Source organism: Hemicordylus capensis, chromosome 2 (assembly GCF_027244095.1).
Source record: "Hemicordylus capensis ecotype Gifberg chromosome 2, rHemCap1.1.pri, whole genome shotgun sequence".
NCBI classification, from domain to species: domain Eukaryota; kingdom Metazoa; phylum Chordata; class Lepidosauria; order Squamata; family Cordylidae; genus Hemicordylus; species Hemicordylus capensis.
Window position 1 is genome coordinate 332,133,339 of NC_069658.1, and position 20,415 is coordinate 332,153,753.

Genomic DNA, 20,415 nt, shown 5'->3' on the forward strand with positions numbered 1-20,415 from the left:
CAAAAGGGGCTCCCAGGAAGGCAGAGGGAGTTCCAGAAACCAGAATAATCCAGGATAACAAAAATTTGATGCTGCCCACTCTAAGCAGGATGCAGAGGTGGGCAGAGCTTTTGCCTACTGAGCTACTCTTTTTGAATGTCTGATTTGGGCTTTCAGGGAATTAGAATCTAGCCCAATTAACCAGGCACTGGTAGAAGAGAATCTTCTGGAATGCAGAGGAAATAGGCTTGGCTTCCAAACAGGAAGGTTTGTAGGACTGGAAACATAGGACAATGCTGACAGGTATTTGGGCTGCAAGCAGAGAGGATGTTTACCTTGCCCTCATGAGACATTTCCTGTTGATTTTTTAGAACAATGATGTGGTGGAGGTGGATTGAGAAGTGATATGCTCTGACAGGAGAGTGGAAGAGCAAGAGGACAGGTTGTAGCAAAGGGAATAGCAGCATACAAAGGCTGCTCACAGCTAGCCAGGTTGATCTTCTATGTGTGAACAGTACCCGTGTTCATCAAGGAATTAGATATTTAGGCTGCACTCTTACCCACCCAAATCTTCTTTCTTAATAAGGAGCGCTTATTCATCCTGGAGACAATCTATCTATGTGGTCGTTAAGAGTTGACACCGACTTGATGGCACTTTATCAATCAATCAATCAATCAATCAATCAACCAATCAATCAGGACTGCAGACTCTGAGCTTCCAGACAGCTGAGTTCTTAGCAAAGTTTCTTGTTTAGGTCCGTAAGACAAGAGCTCAGTGAACATTACATATCTGAGAATGCACAAAATGGGAAACGTTGCCTCTCCTTCCTGATAAAGCTGTGATTGATTGATTTTTGTGCAAACAGAATTGCCCCTCCTCATCCCATTCTGATCTGCTCTCTATGCAGAATAGGTCAGGTGTCCTAATTTCCCCTTGCCACCCTTGCCCTGGCCAGAGTAAAGAGGAGAGCTCTAGCTTCTCTCTCTAGGTGAAGACTGGGAAGCTGATCCTCCCTACAGGGGCACTGAGCTTTGGAGAATGCAGCACACCTGCAGGAACGATCCCCACTCCACTCTCGGACTCCTGAGGCAGACTCAGGTTTGTGGTGGTGAAGAAATGGTTAAAAGGGTCTGCAAACTGCTCTAATTGCAACTTGCCAAAAGCACAATAATTCTTGCTGACCTGCTGGAATGCAGGCAAAGGGGGCCCTTTGGTATCTGTAGATAACAAAGTGTTGGCTGGCCAGTACCTTCAAGGCCACATCTGGAAGGGAGTGAAAAATAGTTTGGCTGTATGGAGGGAGGAGGAGGGGGAAGATGCTTAATTATAGCTTAGTAGGTGATTGGTAATAAGTGTAAGATGACGGTGCTTATCAATGAGAATTGTATCCACAATATGTAAATTGCTATGTGTTTAAAAGCTGAAGCCACAGTGTAACCGGGGCTCAAGCTTTGGAATTTATTCCCTTGAGACTAATTGCTAGCAATAAAATCTGCTTTCTCTCAAACTGTTGGTGCCAATCTCTGTCTCAAGAACCCGGGGGATTTCTGCTACACTCCAAGCTGGCGGGAGAGGCTGTGCTTGTTGGTCTGGTGCTGGATAGTGTAGGCAAGTAGGACACCTTGCCTGCCCAGCTCCAAAAAACATCCTCCTCCCTTCCCAAGGCTCATGGGCTTGAGAGGGGAACAAGCAGGGATCAAGGCCCCTTGAAACCCAACACTATTGTGAGGATAAGCCCTGCTTGCTCCCCTCTCCTGCTTCACGTGTGGAATTGGGTGGGATGGGGCTGGCACAGTGCAAAGTCAGAGGCAGATATGTATCTACTTCAGAGTACATTCTATTGAGTAAGTTCAATGGAACTTACTCCTAGGTGTGTATCTGCAATCCTATGCACATTTTACCTAGGAGAAAGCCCCTCTGAATATAGGAAGGAGTAAATAGGCATAGGGTTGTGCTATAGAGCTGCAGTTCTGCACACCTGGAGGTAAGGCACTTTGAAAACACTGGGATCTGCTTCTGAGCAACTATGCATAGAATTGCATGGAAGGGAGCAAGATCCTAAGTGCCACAAATGTCGAATTGGCTACCAGAGCCAGCCACACTTTTTGGATCTCTGGGGTTAATTGCAGGAGTAAAAGGGATCTGCAGAATCAGCCATCTTACCCATGCACTCTGATAGGATTCATTTGACCAAAACTGTTTGCTGCAAGGTGCAAAGTGACACCAGTTTAGCAAGAAGGTTCAGCACAGAACTTCCTGGAAAGGAGAGAATAGCCCCAGTAAAGCACAGATATATGTTTATTCTGGACTAACACAGGAGACCTCAGGCCTGGATAAACCTACTGCACAATATGGTGGCAAAAGTGTTGGGGATTGGGGCAGCTGTCAGATGACTGGGGAGATGCGGTCAAATGGTTTTGTACAATGTAATGGCCCCTGACCGATCTAGCACATGGATCCACATGTGCTAGGTGATGATGGCCCAAAAGCAGAGGCGTATCTAGGGAAAATAGCGCCTAGGGCAAGCACTGAAATTGCACCCCCTGTCCAAACATCTGAAACTCATCTTTTAGATAACTTTACCATAATATGAGCTGAAAAATACAAGTCAAGCTCATTAATCTTTTAATATTTCAAAAACTATTTAACAGTGGACGTAGCCAGACCCAAAAATGCTGGAAAACTACCAATTTCAGTATGCTGGGGCTCATGAAATACCCAAATACTTTGTGGAGGTGTACTTGGAAAACTAAACAGAAGTGCTTGTCTAATTCTCTACTATGCATTGTAGCATCACTATTACATAAGTTTTAAAAATAAATGGAGAATTTGACTTTTCCCAGATACTCTGAAAATAATTAAAGGATATGCAAAGTAAACTGTATCACTGCTTGGAATATATTCTAGTATTTCAGAAAGATAGTTAAAATGAGAGAAAGAGAGCAAGAAACTCCCAGTGGGCCTTAATACTAAGGATTTCACACGGATTCAAAGACAAACTCACCATTAATAGCCATATTATTAAGACATCACATTTAACTCACTTATCACAAGAAGCAAAGTACGAGCAAATGAATACAATCCTAGCTCATAAGCTTCAGCTCAGTATTCACAAGCCTTGATTCTCTGTATATAGTGCCAAACTCAATATGTGTACAGTGACTTATATTATATTAAATTTAAAAAAGGTTTTATCTGTAGCCCCTTTGGGGGGCTTCCTAAAGGCTGTGGGGGAGTCTGCAAAGGTTCCACCTCCCCCTCAATGGCCTCTAGGGCCTTGCAGGGACCATTTGAGCATGTGCGGTGCCCATTTTTAAAAATAATATATATATTTTAAAAATGGCCGCTGAAAACAAAATGGCCACTGCGCATGCTCAAATGGCCTCTGCAAGGCCTGGCATGGCCTAGGGCCTCACAGAGGCCATTTGAGCATACGCAGTGGCCATTTTGTTTTCAGCAGCTATTTTTTAAAAAATTTAAATTTAAAAAAATGGCACCCCCCTTCAAGTGACGCCCGGAGCATGTGCCCTGCCTGACTCACCCTAGATATGCCCCTGCCCAAAAGCCCACCATATCCTATAATCCAGCAGTAACCTCTTGCTTATTTTGGATCTAATAGATTCACAACGTGATTTCTGCACTGCTTCCCAGAAAGAGAAAAATGTATCTATGTGGGCTTTTCTCTTTCGATTCAGTCCCCCAGGAAGTGACAAGGAACAAACACAAACTCCCTGGATGAAGATGACCTGCCACGGGCTGGAAGCAGACAATCACTTCTGAGAGAGCTGACAAACATGTTTGAAGAGACATCTCCCTCAGTGGTGTACATACATCTTTTGTCCCACTGCTGCCCCATGGCCAACAGGTTTTTGAAACCACACACAGACTTGCAAAACCTGTTTACCAGAGGTAAGAGTAGGATGCGTGTATGTACACATAACTGCTCACTGCTCTCTCCTTCAGATTGCCCTACTTGCTGTCTTCTGTCTTCAGTCTTAGTAACAGCACGGTGAATGGGGGTATAACAGAATGCAATGAATCTACAGGCGTGACCTACCTCCTAGGGCCTGCTTCATCACAAAATCCATAATGCCGTGTTAGTGAGCTCTAGCCAAAGGCAGAATTCTCATCCAGTGCTGCTGGTGGAAGTCTTTGGGTCAGGTGCTACCTGGAAGGAAAGGAATGAGATCAGCGAGCAGGACTGAGGGTCAAAATAAATGTGTCCCAACCAGGCCCCCGCTAGAAAGTCCACCCCCTCTCTAAGCATTCAGAATTACAATTAGACCTGACACAGGCACAAAATACACATATACTGTAATAATCAGGGTGGAGGTGGGGGAGGGAATTACTTTACAGTTAAAAGTCAAATCCTGTGCCTTTTTACATGTCTGTGTTGATGAACTCTTTTTATTTGTTTATTACACACACCTTTTATCCTGCCTTTCTATGTAAACACACACAAACGGCTAACAAATTCAAAAAGAACCAAGATGACAACTGGCAACATTCTTACCATGGTGTTAAAACTGAGAACTTGTGATAAGAAAAATGCCTCACACTGTCAGTCCAAAGGTCCCTCTAGACCTGCAATATGTCACCAACAGTGATCAGCCAGAAACACCTGGAAGTTTTCCACACCCAGCTTTTAGCCTGCATCTCCTCCGGAATGGACCGGGGTGCATTCACATTTTGGCAAGATTTAACCCCAAGTCCCTGCAAGCTGTCAGGTAGCACTTCACACACAATTTGGGTTTTTCACCGCGCGTTAGAATGTACCCCAATTTATATCCGGGGTAAAACAAAATCCAGTTTTTACGTTGGGGTTTTTTGGGGCAGTTCCGAACTTGCATTAAAGGCTCGCAGTAAAGCCTGCTGTCTGGGAAAGCCCCTGGAAACCATACAAGCAGGGCCTGATGGAAAAACCAGCTCTGCTGTTCTTGACATCCAGCAAACAGAGGCAGACTGCTTCTGATCACAGAAGTGTCATTCTTAGCTATCAGGGTTAGTGCAGCCATTGAGACAACTGCCCTCCATGATGTTTTAAATAATTAAACTGGTGTCCACTACCATATCTTGTGGTTCTTTCTTTCTTTCTTTCTTTCTTTCTTTCTTTCTTTCTTTCTTTCTTTCTTTCTTTCTTTCTATCATATTTTTATATCACCTGATATGTACATCTTTAGGCGGTGGTAATGAATCAGTTCACACTTATGGAGCCTATCTATTTCAATCTTTAGTTCCCCCTCTTTTAAAGTATTTTAAGTATTTTAAATATTTAAAGTATTCAACAATACTTTAGAAGAAATTAAAAACCACAGCGTTTAGTCCCCTGAACAGCAAGGGATGTCCAAGAAAAAACAATGCAACTGGAGTACTAATGTGGAATGTAGCCAAATATGCTTTATTTTGCTTCAGCCAGTGCCAAAGCTGCAAACACCACTCAAATGAGCATGCCTTTATCACCAACAGGAAGCATAATATCTTCCTTTTAGTAGAGTGATAGGCATTAAAAAGATGAAACTTTCCATGCTTTGCTTCAGTTCATGGGGCAAAGAGAATCTGAGGGCTGGTTCACACAGGAGTGTTCCTCATTTAATTGTTGCAGTACCAAGCAGCAACTTGTATGTGTGAAAGAACCTTTGCAAATCAAATATCATAGAAAGAGATTTCCTGTCACCTCAAACATAATGTTTTCCCCAGTTGAGATAGTTCAGATATACAATCCTATCCATGTTTATTTAGAAGGAAGTCCCACTGAGTTAGTGGGGCTAACTCTGAGGTAAGCGTACACAGGTTTGCAGCCTCAGTCATCTAATTTTGAGAAATCAAAAGAGAAATCAAAGATGTGCATGCATATATGAACTAAATCTCAGTTACAGTGTTCGAATCAATAACTGCAGCACTGCATTCTGAGTGATACTGATGTCTCTTTATTTCACAACCTCTGAACAGAAGCTGACATACAGGGCTTAATTAGAAAAAGGGGTTGAATTTGAGAGTAAGCTACTCAGGAGTTTCTCTAAAGAATACTTAATTTCAATAGGACTTGCATTGAGTAATGTAGTCAGGATGTCAGCCACTGTTCATAAACCTGTTTTCATACCAGAATCCCACTTTGGAAGATGCCAACATGAAGAACAAGAGAGTGTATTCAAGCATGTGCAGAGTCCCCTTCCTCTACCACTGAGTAACCTCATTCAGGCTCAACACGACTGGTATTATATGGAAAGGCTTCTGGGCAAATAATCTGACTTCTAACCAGACTTGGGCTCTGACTGGGGAGTCAAACTGAGCCCAAACTTAAAAACCAGTTCATAGAGGTTTCTTCAGTGAATAAAAACTGAACCTGAACCCAACATCTCAAGGTTGACTTGAACCTGAACCAGAATTGAACCTTTAAACACAACAGTAACAACAACAAAAGTGGTAACCAGTTCAGAATAGTGGTTCAGTAATCGGGCACTCAGAAATTATTCTTCAAGGAGTTGTGATATTTCCCAGCAAGTCTTCTGAAAAGAAGAGGAGGACCAGAGAAACAGTAGAGATTAGTAGGCAGGGTGTAGAACTGGCAAGCTGGTGCTCAAGTAGAACGTCATACCCACAGGCTGTTGTCCAGCAGCCACAAGGCCTCATTCAACTATGAGGCTGCAACTATCTGCAAGTTTCTTTTACTCTTCCTCTACAATTCATTCTAAGCAGGGTAAGTGAACTTTTTCTTTTTTGTTAAGTTAGGACAGAGTCCTAGCTGAGAGAGGGGAGATGGATACTTAGATACAGCCCTAATCAATGTTGGAGAGGGGCAGTGGATATGAAAACCAGGTTAATATAGCCCTTTACAACTTTACTTGAGGCCTTCCCTTTAAGCTGGATCTAAAGCCTTTTCTCCTCTGGCCATTAAGCCTCTAAAGGATTTGTTCTTTCCAGAAATACAGAAAAGCATTGCATGTTGCTTGCTTGATTATTTAAATTTAGATTTGCAGGCAAAGTGATATTATAAAAACGTAGGGCTTAGGGAAGAATCACAGTTCTCAACTGTCCACAGAACAATCATCCTGTTACAATGCTTTAGTGTGTGTGTAGGGCAGAGGGCATACAACATTAAAGAGCAGTTAACCCCCCCCCCCAATTAGATAATTATTTTTATTGAACTCATTTTGTGGATGCAAAAGAGTCTGATATTATTCTACCTGAAGTGTATCCTAAACGGGTTCAAATTAGAGTATCTGAACTGGTTACCAAACCACTTTTAAAAGTTAGTAGCTGACACGTTACACACCGTTACGAGGGCCGTGTGCTGGGAAGGGGATGCAGACTTGATTTGGGTTTCTCTCCCTTCCTTGCAAAAGCCATTTTAGTTGCCAGGGACATGTCCTGCAAATAGCTGAGGGAGATTCTAAGAGTGAAAAGGGCTTTTGCAAGGAGAGGATAGAAGCAAAAATCACATCCTCATCCCTCTCTCCGTGCACTGACCTGAGAGACAAGCGCCTGCAGGGCAGCTAGTTTACTTGCTCCCTGCAAGGGCAGAGCTTAGCTCTTTCTTTACCATTGTAAGGGTGTGTGACCTGTCAGCCGCAGTCTGTACTGGAACTGAACTGGAGAGTTAAACAATGCTGTTAAACCTGAACTAGAACAGAATCCACATTTCAAATGGTTCGACTCCCTGGCTCTGACACCTCTTGTTTTAGAAATTAACCTGTGGCTGAGCTGTATATTGACTCTTAGGCTAGAACCCACATTCCCATTGGAGTCAATGGCCAAATTTACTTTACTTTAATGTGGCTGAAAAATGCCCCCCTGTTTTGGAAGGTCCCAGACTGCTAATTAGCCCAGTCTGTATTTCAACACAGGATATCCCACACCAAAAGCAACTTGGACGTTTGGCCAGGCTTTTATTTCAAATCTCCAATGATGACATCCTAGGTTCAATTGCTGAACGCTCCTTATAGCTAGAAGGCTTTGCCTAATGCAGTTCCTAATATAGTTGCACATGCAATTGGAAATATCCCGCCTACAGAACAGTCGTTTAAAATAGCTGCATATGTAATGTACTAGCTGAAGAAAGAAAAAAAAAAGATAAAGGCAATTTTAATGTATTTTTGTTACAGACTCAGGCAGATGACAATACTGCACACAGCCTCTTTATTTATCTGCACATTTCCCCTTAAACCACTTTCCCTTAAAAATAGCTTCCTTAAAACAAAACTCGAAAGGTGGAATAGAAAAGCAGGGGGCTGCTCATTGCACTTCGGCTGTCAAGTTCTGTGGTTCACATTGTGCAGATGACTTGCTGGGTTCCGAATCTGAAGCTAATGCTTGATGCAACAAAAGCCAAAAGGTCCAGGTCTCAAGGTGCCGGCCAGAACACAGAATGACTGGTTGCAACTGAGCAGCTGCCACAGATCAGGAGCCTCCAATGCCTACACATACTTCACAAGAAATATTCCTTCCCCCAGCATAATTTTCATTTATATTTCCTTTGATTAAAAAGTGAGATGAGAAACTCTGATAGAGTTATTAATCCAGACTAATGCCTACTTCTGTGTCCTTACTTGGGGTCCACACTCCTACATGTATTTTGTCATATGAGAATGTCTATGTATTTTTTCCTGATATATACTGTACATCTGGAAGTGGCTGCAAAAGTTGGTTTCTGTAGCTATGTCTGAGCAAAGAAACATTTACAGATGGATCCTGTACAGGTGTGCTAGGAAGTAATGGGAATTACTAAGCACAGGGTTATACCTCTTGGTTATACCATTTTCACCAGTGGTATAAGCAGAGAAAAATCCCTTCTGGGGCTGGTGGTTTTGTATCACACCCACACCCTCCCTTCTATCACACACCCATTTAGGTCTACCCCTTCCAACTGTGGCCATACTTCTTTAAAAAAGCAACTATGGAAGTTTGAAACTTTTAAACAGGGTGTTTAATGACATGACATTTGATTGATGACAGGAAGATCCAAGGGACTCAAAAGATATGCACTGAACACAGCACATAGTGAGGCTGTTCACATGATTCCTGCTGTGGGGTGGGGAGGATAGTAGGGGGTGGGTGGGAAGGCAGGCTTTCATCTACCTTTCCCACAGATTATCCTTTGCTGAGTCTTCAGTGTCCAGACAATCCACACTGCTCCGTGCAGCATGCATTGTTCAAGGCCGGGACTTGTCTTCCCAGCCTCCGGATATCCCTCAATGAATCATGTAATAAGCACAGTGTTTTGGGGGGATCCCTCAGGAGTTGTGCGCTCAAGGCGCTTGACTCTGTGCATGCTTGCACTTCTTGCACACATGACCCCAGAGCCGGGGTTAAGGGTGAGCTTGCACCCTTAACCTTGGCTAACAGCTGGGGCAGGAAGTAGGGTTAGGCAGGTGGGCAGTGCCGGGATCCATGTGGTTCCTAGCACTGCACAGGAGCAGCCTAACCCAGGATGGGTTGCCTTAACCTTGATTGGGCTAATGCAGCCTAGGGCAGCTGGGGTAGGCTGCTCGTGTGCAGTGCCAAGATCCATGCAGATCCCAGTGCTGCCCGCCCACTTAACCCTACTTTGTACACCATCCGTTAACCAGGTTTAAGGGTGCAAGTGTTCCCTTAACCCTGGCACCGGGGCTGTATGTGTGCTAGGGCTGCTTGTAATCCAAGCACACACAGAGTTAGGTACCTAGTGTGCCCCATTCCTGGGGGATTCCCCCAATGCACCACTGCACGGAGCAGTGTGGATGGTCTGGGTGTGTGGTGGCATGCCAAAGACTCAGCAAAGGATACTCTTTGAGACAGGGACTTTTTGGTTGTGGCCCCTCGGCTTTGGAACACCTTCCCTGAAGAGCTTCGCCATGCTTCTCCCTCCCTCAGTGTTTAAAAACAACAACTTAAAATACACCTTTTAAAGGAGGCTTTTTAATGCTCCATTTTTTGTTATATGAGGTAGGTTCTTTAGCTTTTTATAACTTTCAGTTTTTAGCTTTTAAAAATAATTTTTAATTGAATCTAATAATGATTGTGGTTTCTAACCTTTTAACTTGTTTGTTCAACTTGGTTAATTTTATTACTTTTATTGTGTCTTGTATCTATTTTATTGTTGTAAGCCACCCCGAGCAGTAGTGTGCTGGAGGGGCAGAGTATAAATATTCTGAATGAATGAATGAATAAATAAATGAATAATCTTAGGGTAAGGTAGGTTAAACCCTGCCTTCCCCCTTGCTGCCCTCCCCACCCCAGTGGGGATCATGTGAATGGCTTCAGTATATACTGAGCGTGAGCCTTCCCATGTCCCTTGTTTATCTCCACCTGTTCTTCTGGTGGCAGGTAGTTAGGTAGGGACAGCATTACGTTACTAGGGCATTTTCCAGATTGCTCCTTGCAACAGGTTTACAACATATTTGCTAAGGGCCCCTCTATATTGCTGGTGTTTTGACATGGTGGTCACTGCATTTTTAGCAGGGTGCCGTTCATATCCCGATGCCTTGTTTTGAATTTTATTGATGCGTTTTAGCACTATAATGTTGTAAATGTGTTGCAGGAAAGTAGCTGTATTTTTACGTTTTTAGGAGGCTCGCCACGTAGTTTGTGTGTTGCAATGTAGTGTAGTGTGGATGGTTTTCTGGCCACTGCCTGTGCTTGTCAACTCTGCCCTCTAGCTTTGGGATCCCTAGAGTCACTGTTGCTTCCCTTTGCCTTCCCGCCCTGCTGCCAGCACTGGTGGCCCCCCTCAAGGGATCGAGTGAGGTGCAGGCAGGATGGGAGGCAGCCGGGGGATGGGATACGGTGCTGGGGCAAGGAAAAAGAAAGAGGCAGTGAGGAGCGAGCGGGCGGGCAGGGGCGGAAGGAAGGAAGGAGGAAGGGGGACAAGCTTGGGGCAAGGCTGGAGGGCTGGACTGCGATACAGGGAGGCTTTGGTGCAAGCGGAGGAGGAAAGATGTTGCCCCCCCATCAAGGGAGTTGCAGCTCCAAGACTGGAGGGAGAATGAGGGAGCACAGACGCCCAGAGCCAGGCAGAGGGGAGCCAGAGAATGGGCGTGTGTGTTCATGTTCAGCCTCTGGAAGAGCCCCACACTCTCCTGTGGTTCCCAGCAGGGGCGTAACGACTATTAGGCAAGGGGAGGCGGTTGCCTGGGGGCCCCACTGCCTTGGGGGGCCCCCCAGAGACACCTCACATGACTCCCCATTGCCCCCTGCCCAGCCCCAAGGCCCCTCAGCCACTTGCCCTGTTCGCCGTCTCTCCTGCTTGTCCTCCTGGCCGGCAATCTAAGCAGCAGGCAAGCTGCCTGCAAAGAGCTCCTTTTCTCCCCGCCAATCAGCTGATCGGTGGGTGGGCGGGGCTTCCAGGGAGGCCCCAGTGAAGCCTGAACTGGAGTAGGCTTGCAGGGAGGCCCCAAGCAAGGAAGGAAGGAAGGAGGCAGGCAGGCAGGCAGGCAGAGTGGCCCCCACAGCTCTCTGCAGCAGACCCTCTACCCAGCCCAGCATTTGCCAGGTAAAATGTGAATTCCTTTTTGTGGTCACCCCCCCCCGCCCATATATAGGGATCTGCTTGCCATAGGGCTTTGATATGGAGGGGGGAGAGACTGAGCTGTCTCTGAATATTTAATTTAAAACAGCTTGGAAAATTTGCTGGCTTTAAAAAAAAACTATCTAAAAAATCCTATAAGTGGCTTGTTTCATGGCAGAAAATTATAAAAACTTTTGGAACAGTATTTTATTAATTTTATTTATTCATTCATTCATTTATAAATGCACTTATGCTCAAGTTGTTTTGCAACCCAGAAGGTCTGAGTGAGAACTGTGAAGCATGTGTGGTGCTTTTATTTTATTTTATTTTTCTTGTGTGTGAACTGCTCCCCAATAACTCGCAGGGACTTCAGGGTCAATCTGGCCAACATGTGAATGCAGCACCTCCATTCCAGAGGAGATGTGTCTTAAAGGGCTTTAAAAGCCTCCTGTGAAAAACCTCCTGCAATCAAACTTTACTGAATTTGTTCAAAATTCTGAGAAAACATACATAGGCTCACACTGCATGGTTGAAAGTCTCCTTTGCTAATCTGCAGCGAGGGTCCCATTTTAATAATTAGTGTTTCTAGTGTGTTCTAGGCATTAAAAGTAGCACAAATATATAGTACTCAATGTATATCACTATATACTGTGAAGTGTGCATGTGTGTATTCAGTGAAATGTATTTCTAGGCAGCATACTTATTTTGAAATATCAGACTTAAATCCTTGGGGGCCTGGGGTGTGCGGAGGCCCTGGACTTTGTGTGTGTGGGGGCATTTTAAAATCTCGTCTCTGGGCCCACTCCAACCTTGCTACGCCCCTGGTTCCCAGCAGCCTCTTGCCACAGCCCTCAGCAAAGTCTCCTGCCTGAGCAGACTAGCTGCTCAACAGCAGCAAAATGCCTCCATTCAGGCAAGTCACACTGAAAACGTAAACAGCAGGGGGAGCAGTCTCGCAGCAACTAACAACCCGAAAAAACAGCAATTTCTTTATGTTGGATATATGATGTCCTAGCTCTATATCGCAGCGATTAAACACGAGACAAGGCATTGGCAATGGGAATGGCACCCTGCTGTCCGCATAGGCTCTGCGGTGTCACAACGCAGGAAGTGAGAAAGCAAACTTCCGAGATCCGACATGACCCCGTTGCAGGGTCTAATCTGGCAAGTGCCCAGGAGAAGAACAAGATGGGCCCCCCATATGGACTGCTCCCAGCTGGCCTGCCCACCTTCCAGCCCAGCTTTTGCATGGCAGAGTGGCAGCGCCTCTTCTTCCACTATTGCTTCCTTTGGCATTATGCTTTCGGGGCAAGCGTGGAAGTGGTCACCTACACCATGGGAGGAAGCCCATTGAACTGAATCATTTACTTCTGTGCAATCCCATTTGCTTTATCAGCTGAGTGGCTGTCGAAATGGAGGAGGAGGAGGAGGAGGAGGAGGGAGCAATGAATGTGATTCTGGTGAAATTTGGCAACCCCCTGCCTGGAAAACCTGTTGCAGTGGTGGACAGTTTGAACAGCCACAACCACTGGGATGGGGCCTGATCCCAGCAGTGTCTCGGTGGCAAACCCACCTAGGCAGCCATCCTCCAAAATGGAATTAGGAGAGCGAGCACTTTCCTAAGCAGTGGCTGCTTGGCGATATTGGGGAGGGGAGAATCCCCATAATGCACTGCGCACTCATGCGGTACATTATTGGCGCTCTGGGGGCGGGGCGACACAGGGCAATACATCTTGGACCCCAGCTGCCGGCAGCAGCTGGCAGTCATCTGGGCAGGCGACCCACCCGCCGAAGAAGACACCATCACTCATGTGCGGGGAGGTAAGTTCTTTAGGGCTTCCTCCCTGCTAATCCTCTTGCCCTTTTTCACTGCTCGTGAGAAGGGGCTCACTAAATACCATCAACACCCTTCCCATTGAGTAATTTCCCCCCTCTGCAGCTTCCCACCATTCAGCAAGGAGCCATGAGCATATTAAACTGACAATAAAAGCATTTATCAGGAACATCCTCCAGAGAACAAGATCCATTAAGCTGTAAAATCATTTCCCCCAGGCAGACTTAAACTTGGGCTGGATAAAATACTGAGAAGTACTACAGGAGGCCATGCTTGTACACACAGTTCTCAACAGGGAACTTGGTTTGAGCTTACAGAGTTATGATCACTGCAGGGATGACTTCAAAAAGTACCACATTTATTTATTCAGATTGCACTGACACCCTTCCCAACCTCCATGGAGCTCAGAGTGGTCATAGACTGGGAGGCTCTACACATGATCAAGGTGTAGAGCCACAAGGGGTCTGGTGGGGAGACCGGGCTTAGCCCACGCTCCCCGCACACGAGCAGCCACTCATTGCTGGGTGGCCGGATCGGCCACCCAGACGAGCAGCAGCTTCGGTCGGGCACTCCTGTGCCAGGCCACGGCTCGCTGGGGAGCTCCGGGGGTCGGGGGAAGGAGAGTGCCGCTGTGCAGCACCTGGGCCCTGGAGCCCCAGGAAGGCACCACATGAATGCACGGTGCCTTCCTCCTGGGGTCCCTCCTCCCCTCTCTCCCCCACCCCGAGTGTGTCAGCCGCGGCTGCAAGCAGCCATGTCTGACACACGATTGAAGAAACAAGGTTAACGAGCGCTCGCTCTGTTAACCTCGTTTAGCTGGAGGGGTTTTTAGGCGGGCTTGCAACCCCGAGAAACTGGGCTGGGCTCCCTTAGCCCAGTTTCAAGTGACCGTGGGGATCGCTTCTGGATCTTTATCCTTAGAGGCTGGGTAGCAGGATCCAGATAGGCTTACTTACTCTGCAGTTGCAAAGGTTTCTTTCCATGTACTTTCCCTGAGTAGTTTCTAGCTCTTTCCCAGATGCAGATGCTGGTGATCAGCTCATTCGAGGAATACACCTTTGAGGATTTGCATCTGAGCAGCTGGGAATAATCACCAATACACACTAAATCTTTTGATGACTGGATGTGAACAAGGACCGGGGCTGTGATAAAACAGCTGTGAGCTAATAACTCATTCTGCAATTATGGCAATAAGTCTTTCACAATGGATCTGAGAAATATGTGAAGGGGGATCAGCTCCCCCTTTTCTTAAGAGATGTTTCTGCTGGGATGTATGTAAGCAAGATGGCATCTTTTTTACCTGTGAAAAAGGTTGGGGTGTGGATAACTCCAACTCTTTATATATTCTTGCATAACGGAAGGCGGTAGCACAAGCAAATCTATTTATGGACTGACTCACACCCAGGGCCAGTCCTACCATTAGGCAGCAGATTTTGTAGTACCGTTAAGAGGCAGCAGATTATCAATTATTTTGTTATTATATTTTTCCACTATGTAATAAAATACCTCAGACTGTCTCCAATCACACCAGAGGTGCCTGTAAGTCAGGAAGCAGATTGGTTACATGTACTAAAATGAGTTAAGCAAATTATATGGAAGCAATCTGATTATTTTTATGATATGCATATAATTGCCATGCCAAATTCAGCTCTCTTACCTTGTGGACCTCCTTACTTATCAATGAATATGGTGCTATGGGTGCATTTGCCCTTGCAAAACATAAGGGATCAAACACTTGGTCAACCATTTAACTTTCTGAACTTATCTGGAAAGCAGGCAGAAGGCAGCTTGATGGCTTCTGTTCACTCCTAAAGAGCTTTGCTCAGCCCCACTGTTTCCTCCATTGTGAGTAAATTTTGTGAAGGATCTAGCCAGACACGGGGGAGAACCTATTTTTATGGCCTGCTCTGTGGTCCTGATGGTGGTGAAGAAAGCTTTTTTCTGTGCCATGTTTGCTCATTGTCATCTAACAATGAGCAAACTATTCCACCTGATGAAGGACCTGTTTCCGCTGGGTCCTTGGGGAGAGCAAGTGGCACACTCTGCCCATTGTGATGAATTTGCGAAACGATTTGCAGATAAAATGTCTTGTGTTCATCATGACACAGACTTCAATTTTTCAGTGATGGGGAGGATTATCTCAGGTCACCTTAGTGTCCAGTTTTGAAGGATACACAAAAGCTTGTTCAGTTTGAGGACATAGACAGAATTCTTGGATCTGTGTGACCTGTGTGGTTAACCCTTGCCTATCCTGGTTAATTAAAATAACTGGGCCAGAACTTGCTGCTTGGACAGCAGATGAAATAAATACTTAGTGCATTAGGCAAAAATAAGGAAACAGTCACTAAAACAAAGCAAAACAAAACAAAACAAGACATGACGTTACGCTCATTATCATCTGTTTGTTTTTCTTTTAAAACAGGAGCCATGATTCAAAATGCAACCATGATTTGGGAGTAGGAGATGTTTACCTAGATGGAAGAGAGCTGGTCTTGTGGTAGCATACATGACTTGTCCCCTTAAGCTATGCAGGTTCCACCCTGGTTGCATATGAGAGGGGGACTAGAAGTGTTTGTACTGTAAGATATTCCCCTCAGGGGATGGAGCTGCTCTGCGAAGAGCATCTAGGTTCCAAGATGGCTTCCCTGGCATCTTCAAGATAGGGCTGAGAGAGATTCCTGCCTGCAACCTTGGAGAAAGCTGCTGCCAGTCTGTGCAGACAATACTGAGCAAGATGGACCTATGATCTGACTCAGTATATGGTACCTTCTTATGTTCCTATGTTCCTAGCTCTTTAATTCTGCACCCTTTCCCCCACCAAAGCAGCTATTTGTCCCTGAAGGTGTCATTTGCTCAATAGTACCTTTGGGGGCAAAGAGCTACTTTTATTTAAAGGTGGTGATTTTGGGCAGGAAAACAGTACAGAATTATTTTTATTCTATTTTTACATTTTATTTTTTCATTTTATTTTTACATTTTTACCTGCTCTTAGGCTGAGAGATACATGCTTGACTCAGAGTCACCCAGTGAGTTTCATGGTTGAATGGGGATTTGAACTCGGGTCTTCCCAGTTCTAGTCCAACACTCTAACCACTACGCTATGCTGGCTCTCTTTAACAGGGTAAATTAACAGGCTTTAATTAACAGACTAAAGACCCTCTTCTCCTATGCTGTGGCCCTGATGGTCTCATGGCTACTATTTTAGGAGACACCTTCCCCCTCAAACCAGGTGCTGGCTTGTTCAACATGAAATCTAGTTTGGTCCTCAGAGTTTGATGTAACTCTAAAACTTGCATGGCTCAATACTAACAAAAGCTGGCTTGATGAAAGGAACTGACCTGGCAGAGCTTAACCTGGCTCATTTTCCTGAAATGCAGAGACTTGCTTGGGAGATTCCCAAGCTTGTCATACTGCCAGACATGGGTTGCTGCAGTAACCAGCCACTCTCTGTGACTCTGTCTCGGCCTGTAATTGCTGGGGCATGCTGGGGTGAGGAATCTGTATCTCTGACGGTGTGCAAGTGTCTCTGAAGCAGAAAATAAGAGCCTCTCTCCACAGATCACGTTGGGAATGGTGTGTGTGATTTTCCCTACTGTTGGCTAATCAGGTAGCTTCCCTACTTGATTGATTTGGCCCTGTCTCACATATATTAGCCGCTGTTGTTTCTCGATCATTAAGATCATTTTGGCAAGGCAGAATATGTTGTTGTAGTCCAGGCAGTGGCAGATAATGTCCCTTCAGCAGTCTGAGAGGAGGTTTTCTTCTGTGCACTTAACACCAGTTCTCTCCTCCGTATGGGGCTTTCAAGGGCCACTGGGGAAGAAGCTTTTGTACTCCATTTGCATCTGTCTCCCCTTGATCTCTGATGTCATGCTTTGATGTCGGTTCAGACCAAAGAGGATAAACATCATTCCAGAGGGATGCCATTCATCCAAAGATCTCCATCCCCATGAATGGAGGCAGTCGTTATTCTCAACTACAGTTCTCCAACCCCTTCATACCACTGGTGTGAATGGAATTCCTCAGGACTAAGCAGGCTGGCAACTGCTGCTTAATTTATTTTAGAATCAAGCAGAGCAAAACCCTCTCTTTGGAAAAATCAATTCTAGAGGCAGGAGGTGATATGAAAAAGGGGAATGTGTGTGAAGCACACACTGCGTGAGGATGTAAGTCTGCTTCTGGGTAAATAAGGCTTGGAAAACGAGGCCTGTTGGAAAATTCCCACAGAGGAATAGACAAGATAAATGTTAGCAATAATATTGAGCAGAAGAATCATAGCCGTCAGAGATGGGAAAGACCTATGAGCTCATCTATTCCAACTGCCCACTAAAGCTGAAGAAAACCGGGCGATGGTGTTTCTAGCCTACAGACCATCTGCCTGGATACAACCCTTCCCATCAGCAGCATTTCCGTCTTGTGATTCTCTCTCTCTCTCTCTCTCTCTCTCTCTCTCTCTCTCTCTCTCTCTCTCTCTCTCTCTCACACACACACACACACACACACACACACACACACACACACACACACACTTAACAAAACATTAAGATTAATTACAAAGCGGTTTATAATATACTTCCGAAGAAGGGGAAAAACCACACAGGGCACATTAGGTACTACATTTTATTGGACTAATTTTCCAGTCTGGAAATGAGAGCTTTTCTGTTATGCAGAAGTTTCTTGCAGGTTCAAGTTTTCCAAGCCACCACCACCACCCCGCTTCCAAGGCAATGAGTGTGCAAGTCAGGCAATAAAATAAAGCTACACCTCTTGTAGAAACAAGGTAGCCAAAATTTTAGGCAGCATTTTTTTAAAAATAGCAAGACATATATTGTTATTAATATTGGGACTGGGCAAAGAGATTTTGGGGCCTAATGCAAAGTTTGGGACCTCCTGAAATGTCTGCGGCACCACAGTTGCTGCTGAAAATGGGTGGGTGGGTGGCTTTTCTAGACTCCCCTTTGGGGAGGTTGTGGAAAAAGTCAGGGACAGCAGGCAGCCTCCATAGCCACACAGCGTCCTTAGGCACTCACCCTGACAACATTGCCCCATAGCAACACAAGGAGCTGCCTTATACTGAGTCAGACCATACTCTAGCTCAGTAGTGTCTACTCTGACTGGCAGTAGGGATGTGCACGAACCTTTTCAGAGGCCCCTTTTATGGGCTCTGAACGGGTTTGAACAGCTGGCAGTTGGGCCAGTTTGAAGGTGGGGGGGGCACCTTTAAGGGCAGTGGAGGGTGCATTCCCCCTGCGCTGCGTTTCCCCTGCCGGCGTTTCCCCTGCTCTCTTAAAAACTGGTCTGGTGGGGCAGCAGTGTACCTCCCTGCTGTCCCATTCCTTCCTTGGTCCGTAAGTGACCGGAAGTACCCCCGTGCGCATGTGCACATCGTGCACGTGCACGCACCTCACACTCTCTCATGCACACGCCGGGCACACTTGCCAACATGCGCATGCACACGGGGTACTTCCAGTCACTTCCAGACCAAGGAGGGAATGGGGCAGCAGGGAGGTACACTGCTGCCCCGCCAGACCAGTTTTTATGAGAGCGCCGGCTGGGGAAACCCAGCGGGGGGGGGGGGAGTGCACCCTCTCCCACCCTTAAAGGTGTCCCCCCACCTTTGAATCAGCCCCCGCCGGTTTCGTGCACATCCCTAACTGGCAGCAACTTTCTAGGGTTTTTCAAACAAACATTGTCCCCTATCTTACCCTCCCTGCACATGCTGCCAGGGAGTGAACCTGGGACATTCTGCATGCAAGCATGCAGATGCTCTTCCACTGGGGAAAAAGCAAGTTTTAAAACAATTCCCTATGATCCATTTTGCAAAATCTTATTTTGACGCAAGTGTAAGATCAGACAACAAAACCGTGTCATTTGGGTGAGATGAGATAAATGTTTAATTTTCAGCTTTGTAGTCTGCAACTCTTTGCAAAGAGTGAAATTAGATGAGTGAATTAGGCTAAAGTCTCAACATCCCCCTGCCCAGAAAAAATGTATGCTCTCTTCTTCATGCATTATGGTCCACACTAAAATCTGGTATCTCAGCCAGCCTGAGAGACAAGTGACTGGCACAGTCATCCAGTGAATGTTATGGCTGAATAGGGATTTGAACTCTGGTCTGCCTGGGCCTAGTCCAACACTTTAATCCAGGGCTACGCAACTGCAGCTTTCCTGCAGATGTTGGACTACAACTCCTATCATCCTTTACTATTGGCCACTGTGGCTGGGGATGATGGAAGTTGTAGTCAAAAATAGCTGGAGGACCACAGTTGTGCAGCCCTGCTTTAATCACTGCACTGTATGAAAAAAATAAATGAAAAGAGGCAATAAAAAGGAGAGTGAGTAAATGAATAAGCCTTCTCACTTACAGTGCTGCTTGGGACTTCATGGTGTGCTTCCTCTTCCCTCCATACCAGCTGCAAGCTTCTCCTTTGTCAGACTGGGGGCTGCTGGGGTGGGGCTAAGCAAAAGCTAAGCTGCCCAACCCCAGCCCTGGGACAGGAGCTAAGTAGCCTGTAAACAGCCACACTATTGTATGTCCCTTGCTACATGCAAATGGCTGTGCAGCAACAAATATGCCATCTGACTTGAATGGAATATACATAGATTCTTCACCTCATCCCCCACCCCTTTTGGAGTCACCTGTCTAACAGTAATAAGTTGAACGCTCTTACATCTGATATGGCATTGACAAGAGAAGGTTATGGAGCATAAGGACTTCTTACAAGAAACTGTAAAAGATAGAGAGGCTGTTCTCATGTGCAGACAAAACCAGGCAAACAAAGCCAAGCCTGGTCTTCCCCGCACGTGAGAACCACCGGATCGCGCCTGATCCTGGCGGCGCCTCGGCAGCAAACCCACCAAACCAGCCACCCTCTAAAATGGGGTTAATGGAGCTAGTGCTCCCTTAGACCCGTTTTCTTGATCATCTGCCAGCCCAGGCTGCTTGTGGGGCTCCCAGCCAGTGCTGGAGGAATTCCCACAATGCACCATGTAGTCAACAAAACAAAAGTTTTGGGGGTGGGGTGACGCCAACCCTCCATGCTGCCAGAGAAGGCAGCTGCACATCTGGGCGGACCATCTCCACCCCCAGACCAGCACAAGCATCGTCTGTGGGGAGGG

At 45.9% G+C, this 20,415-nt stretch overlaps 1 protein-coding gene and 2 long non-coding RNA genes across 7 annotated transcripts in view; 2 read left to right on the forward strand and 1 right to left on the reverse strand.

The window, feature by feature from the left end:
- CPLX2 (complexin 2) overlaps positions 1-20,415 on the reverse strand; it is a 197,898-nt gene that overhangs the window by 21,838 nt on the left and 155,645 nt on the right. For 2 of the 5 annotated variants that reach the window (XM_053294376.1, XM_053294375.1), the window contains one exon: positions 4,038-4,148. In XM_053294376.1, coding sequence (XP_053150351.1) covers positions 4,038-4,068 — 31 coding nt within the window. In that variant the 5' untranslated portion in view covers positions 4,069-4,148. Of the gene's footprint in view, positions 1-2,143; positions 2,237-4,037; positions 4,149-11,180; positions 11,199-20,415 lie in introns of those variants that run through there. The other 3 variants (XM_053294378.1, XM_053294379.1, XM_053294377.1) reach the window with 3 other exon arrangements.
- Positions 745-8,495, forward strand: LOC128344374 (uncharacterized). The gene is made up of 4 exons (XR_008315820.1): positions 745-1,078; positions 3,676-3,889; positions 6,084-6,677; positions 8,083-8,495. It is a non-coding gene; the product is annotated as an uncharacterized LOC128344374 (long non-coding RNA).
- The window catches only part of LOC128344375 (uncharacterized), a 52,797-nt gene continuing 43,747 nt past the window's right edge, over positions 11,366-20,415 (forward strand). The window contains exon 1 of the long non-coding RNA XR_008315821.1: positions 11,366-11,447. This is a non-coding gene — a long non-coding RNA (uncharacterized LOC128344375). The remainder of the gene's footprint in view (positions 11,448-20,415) is intronic.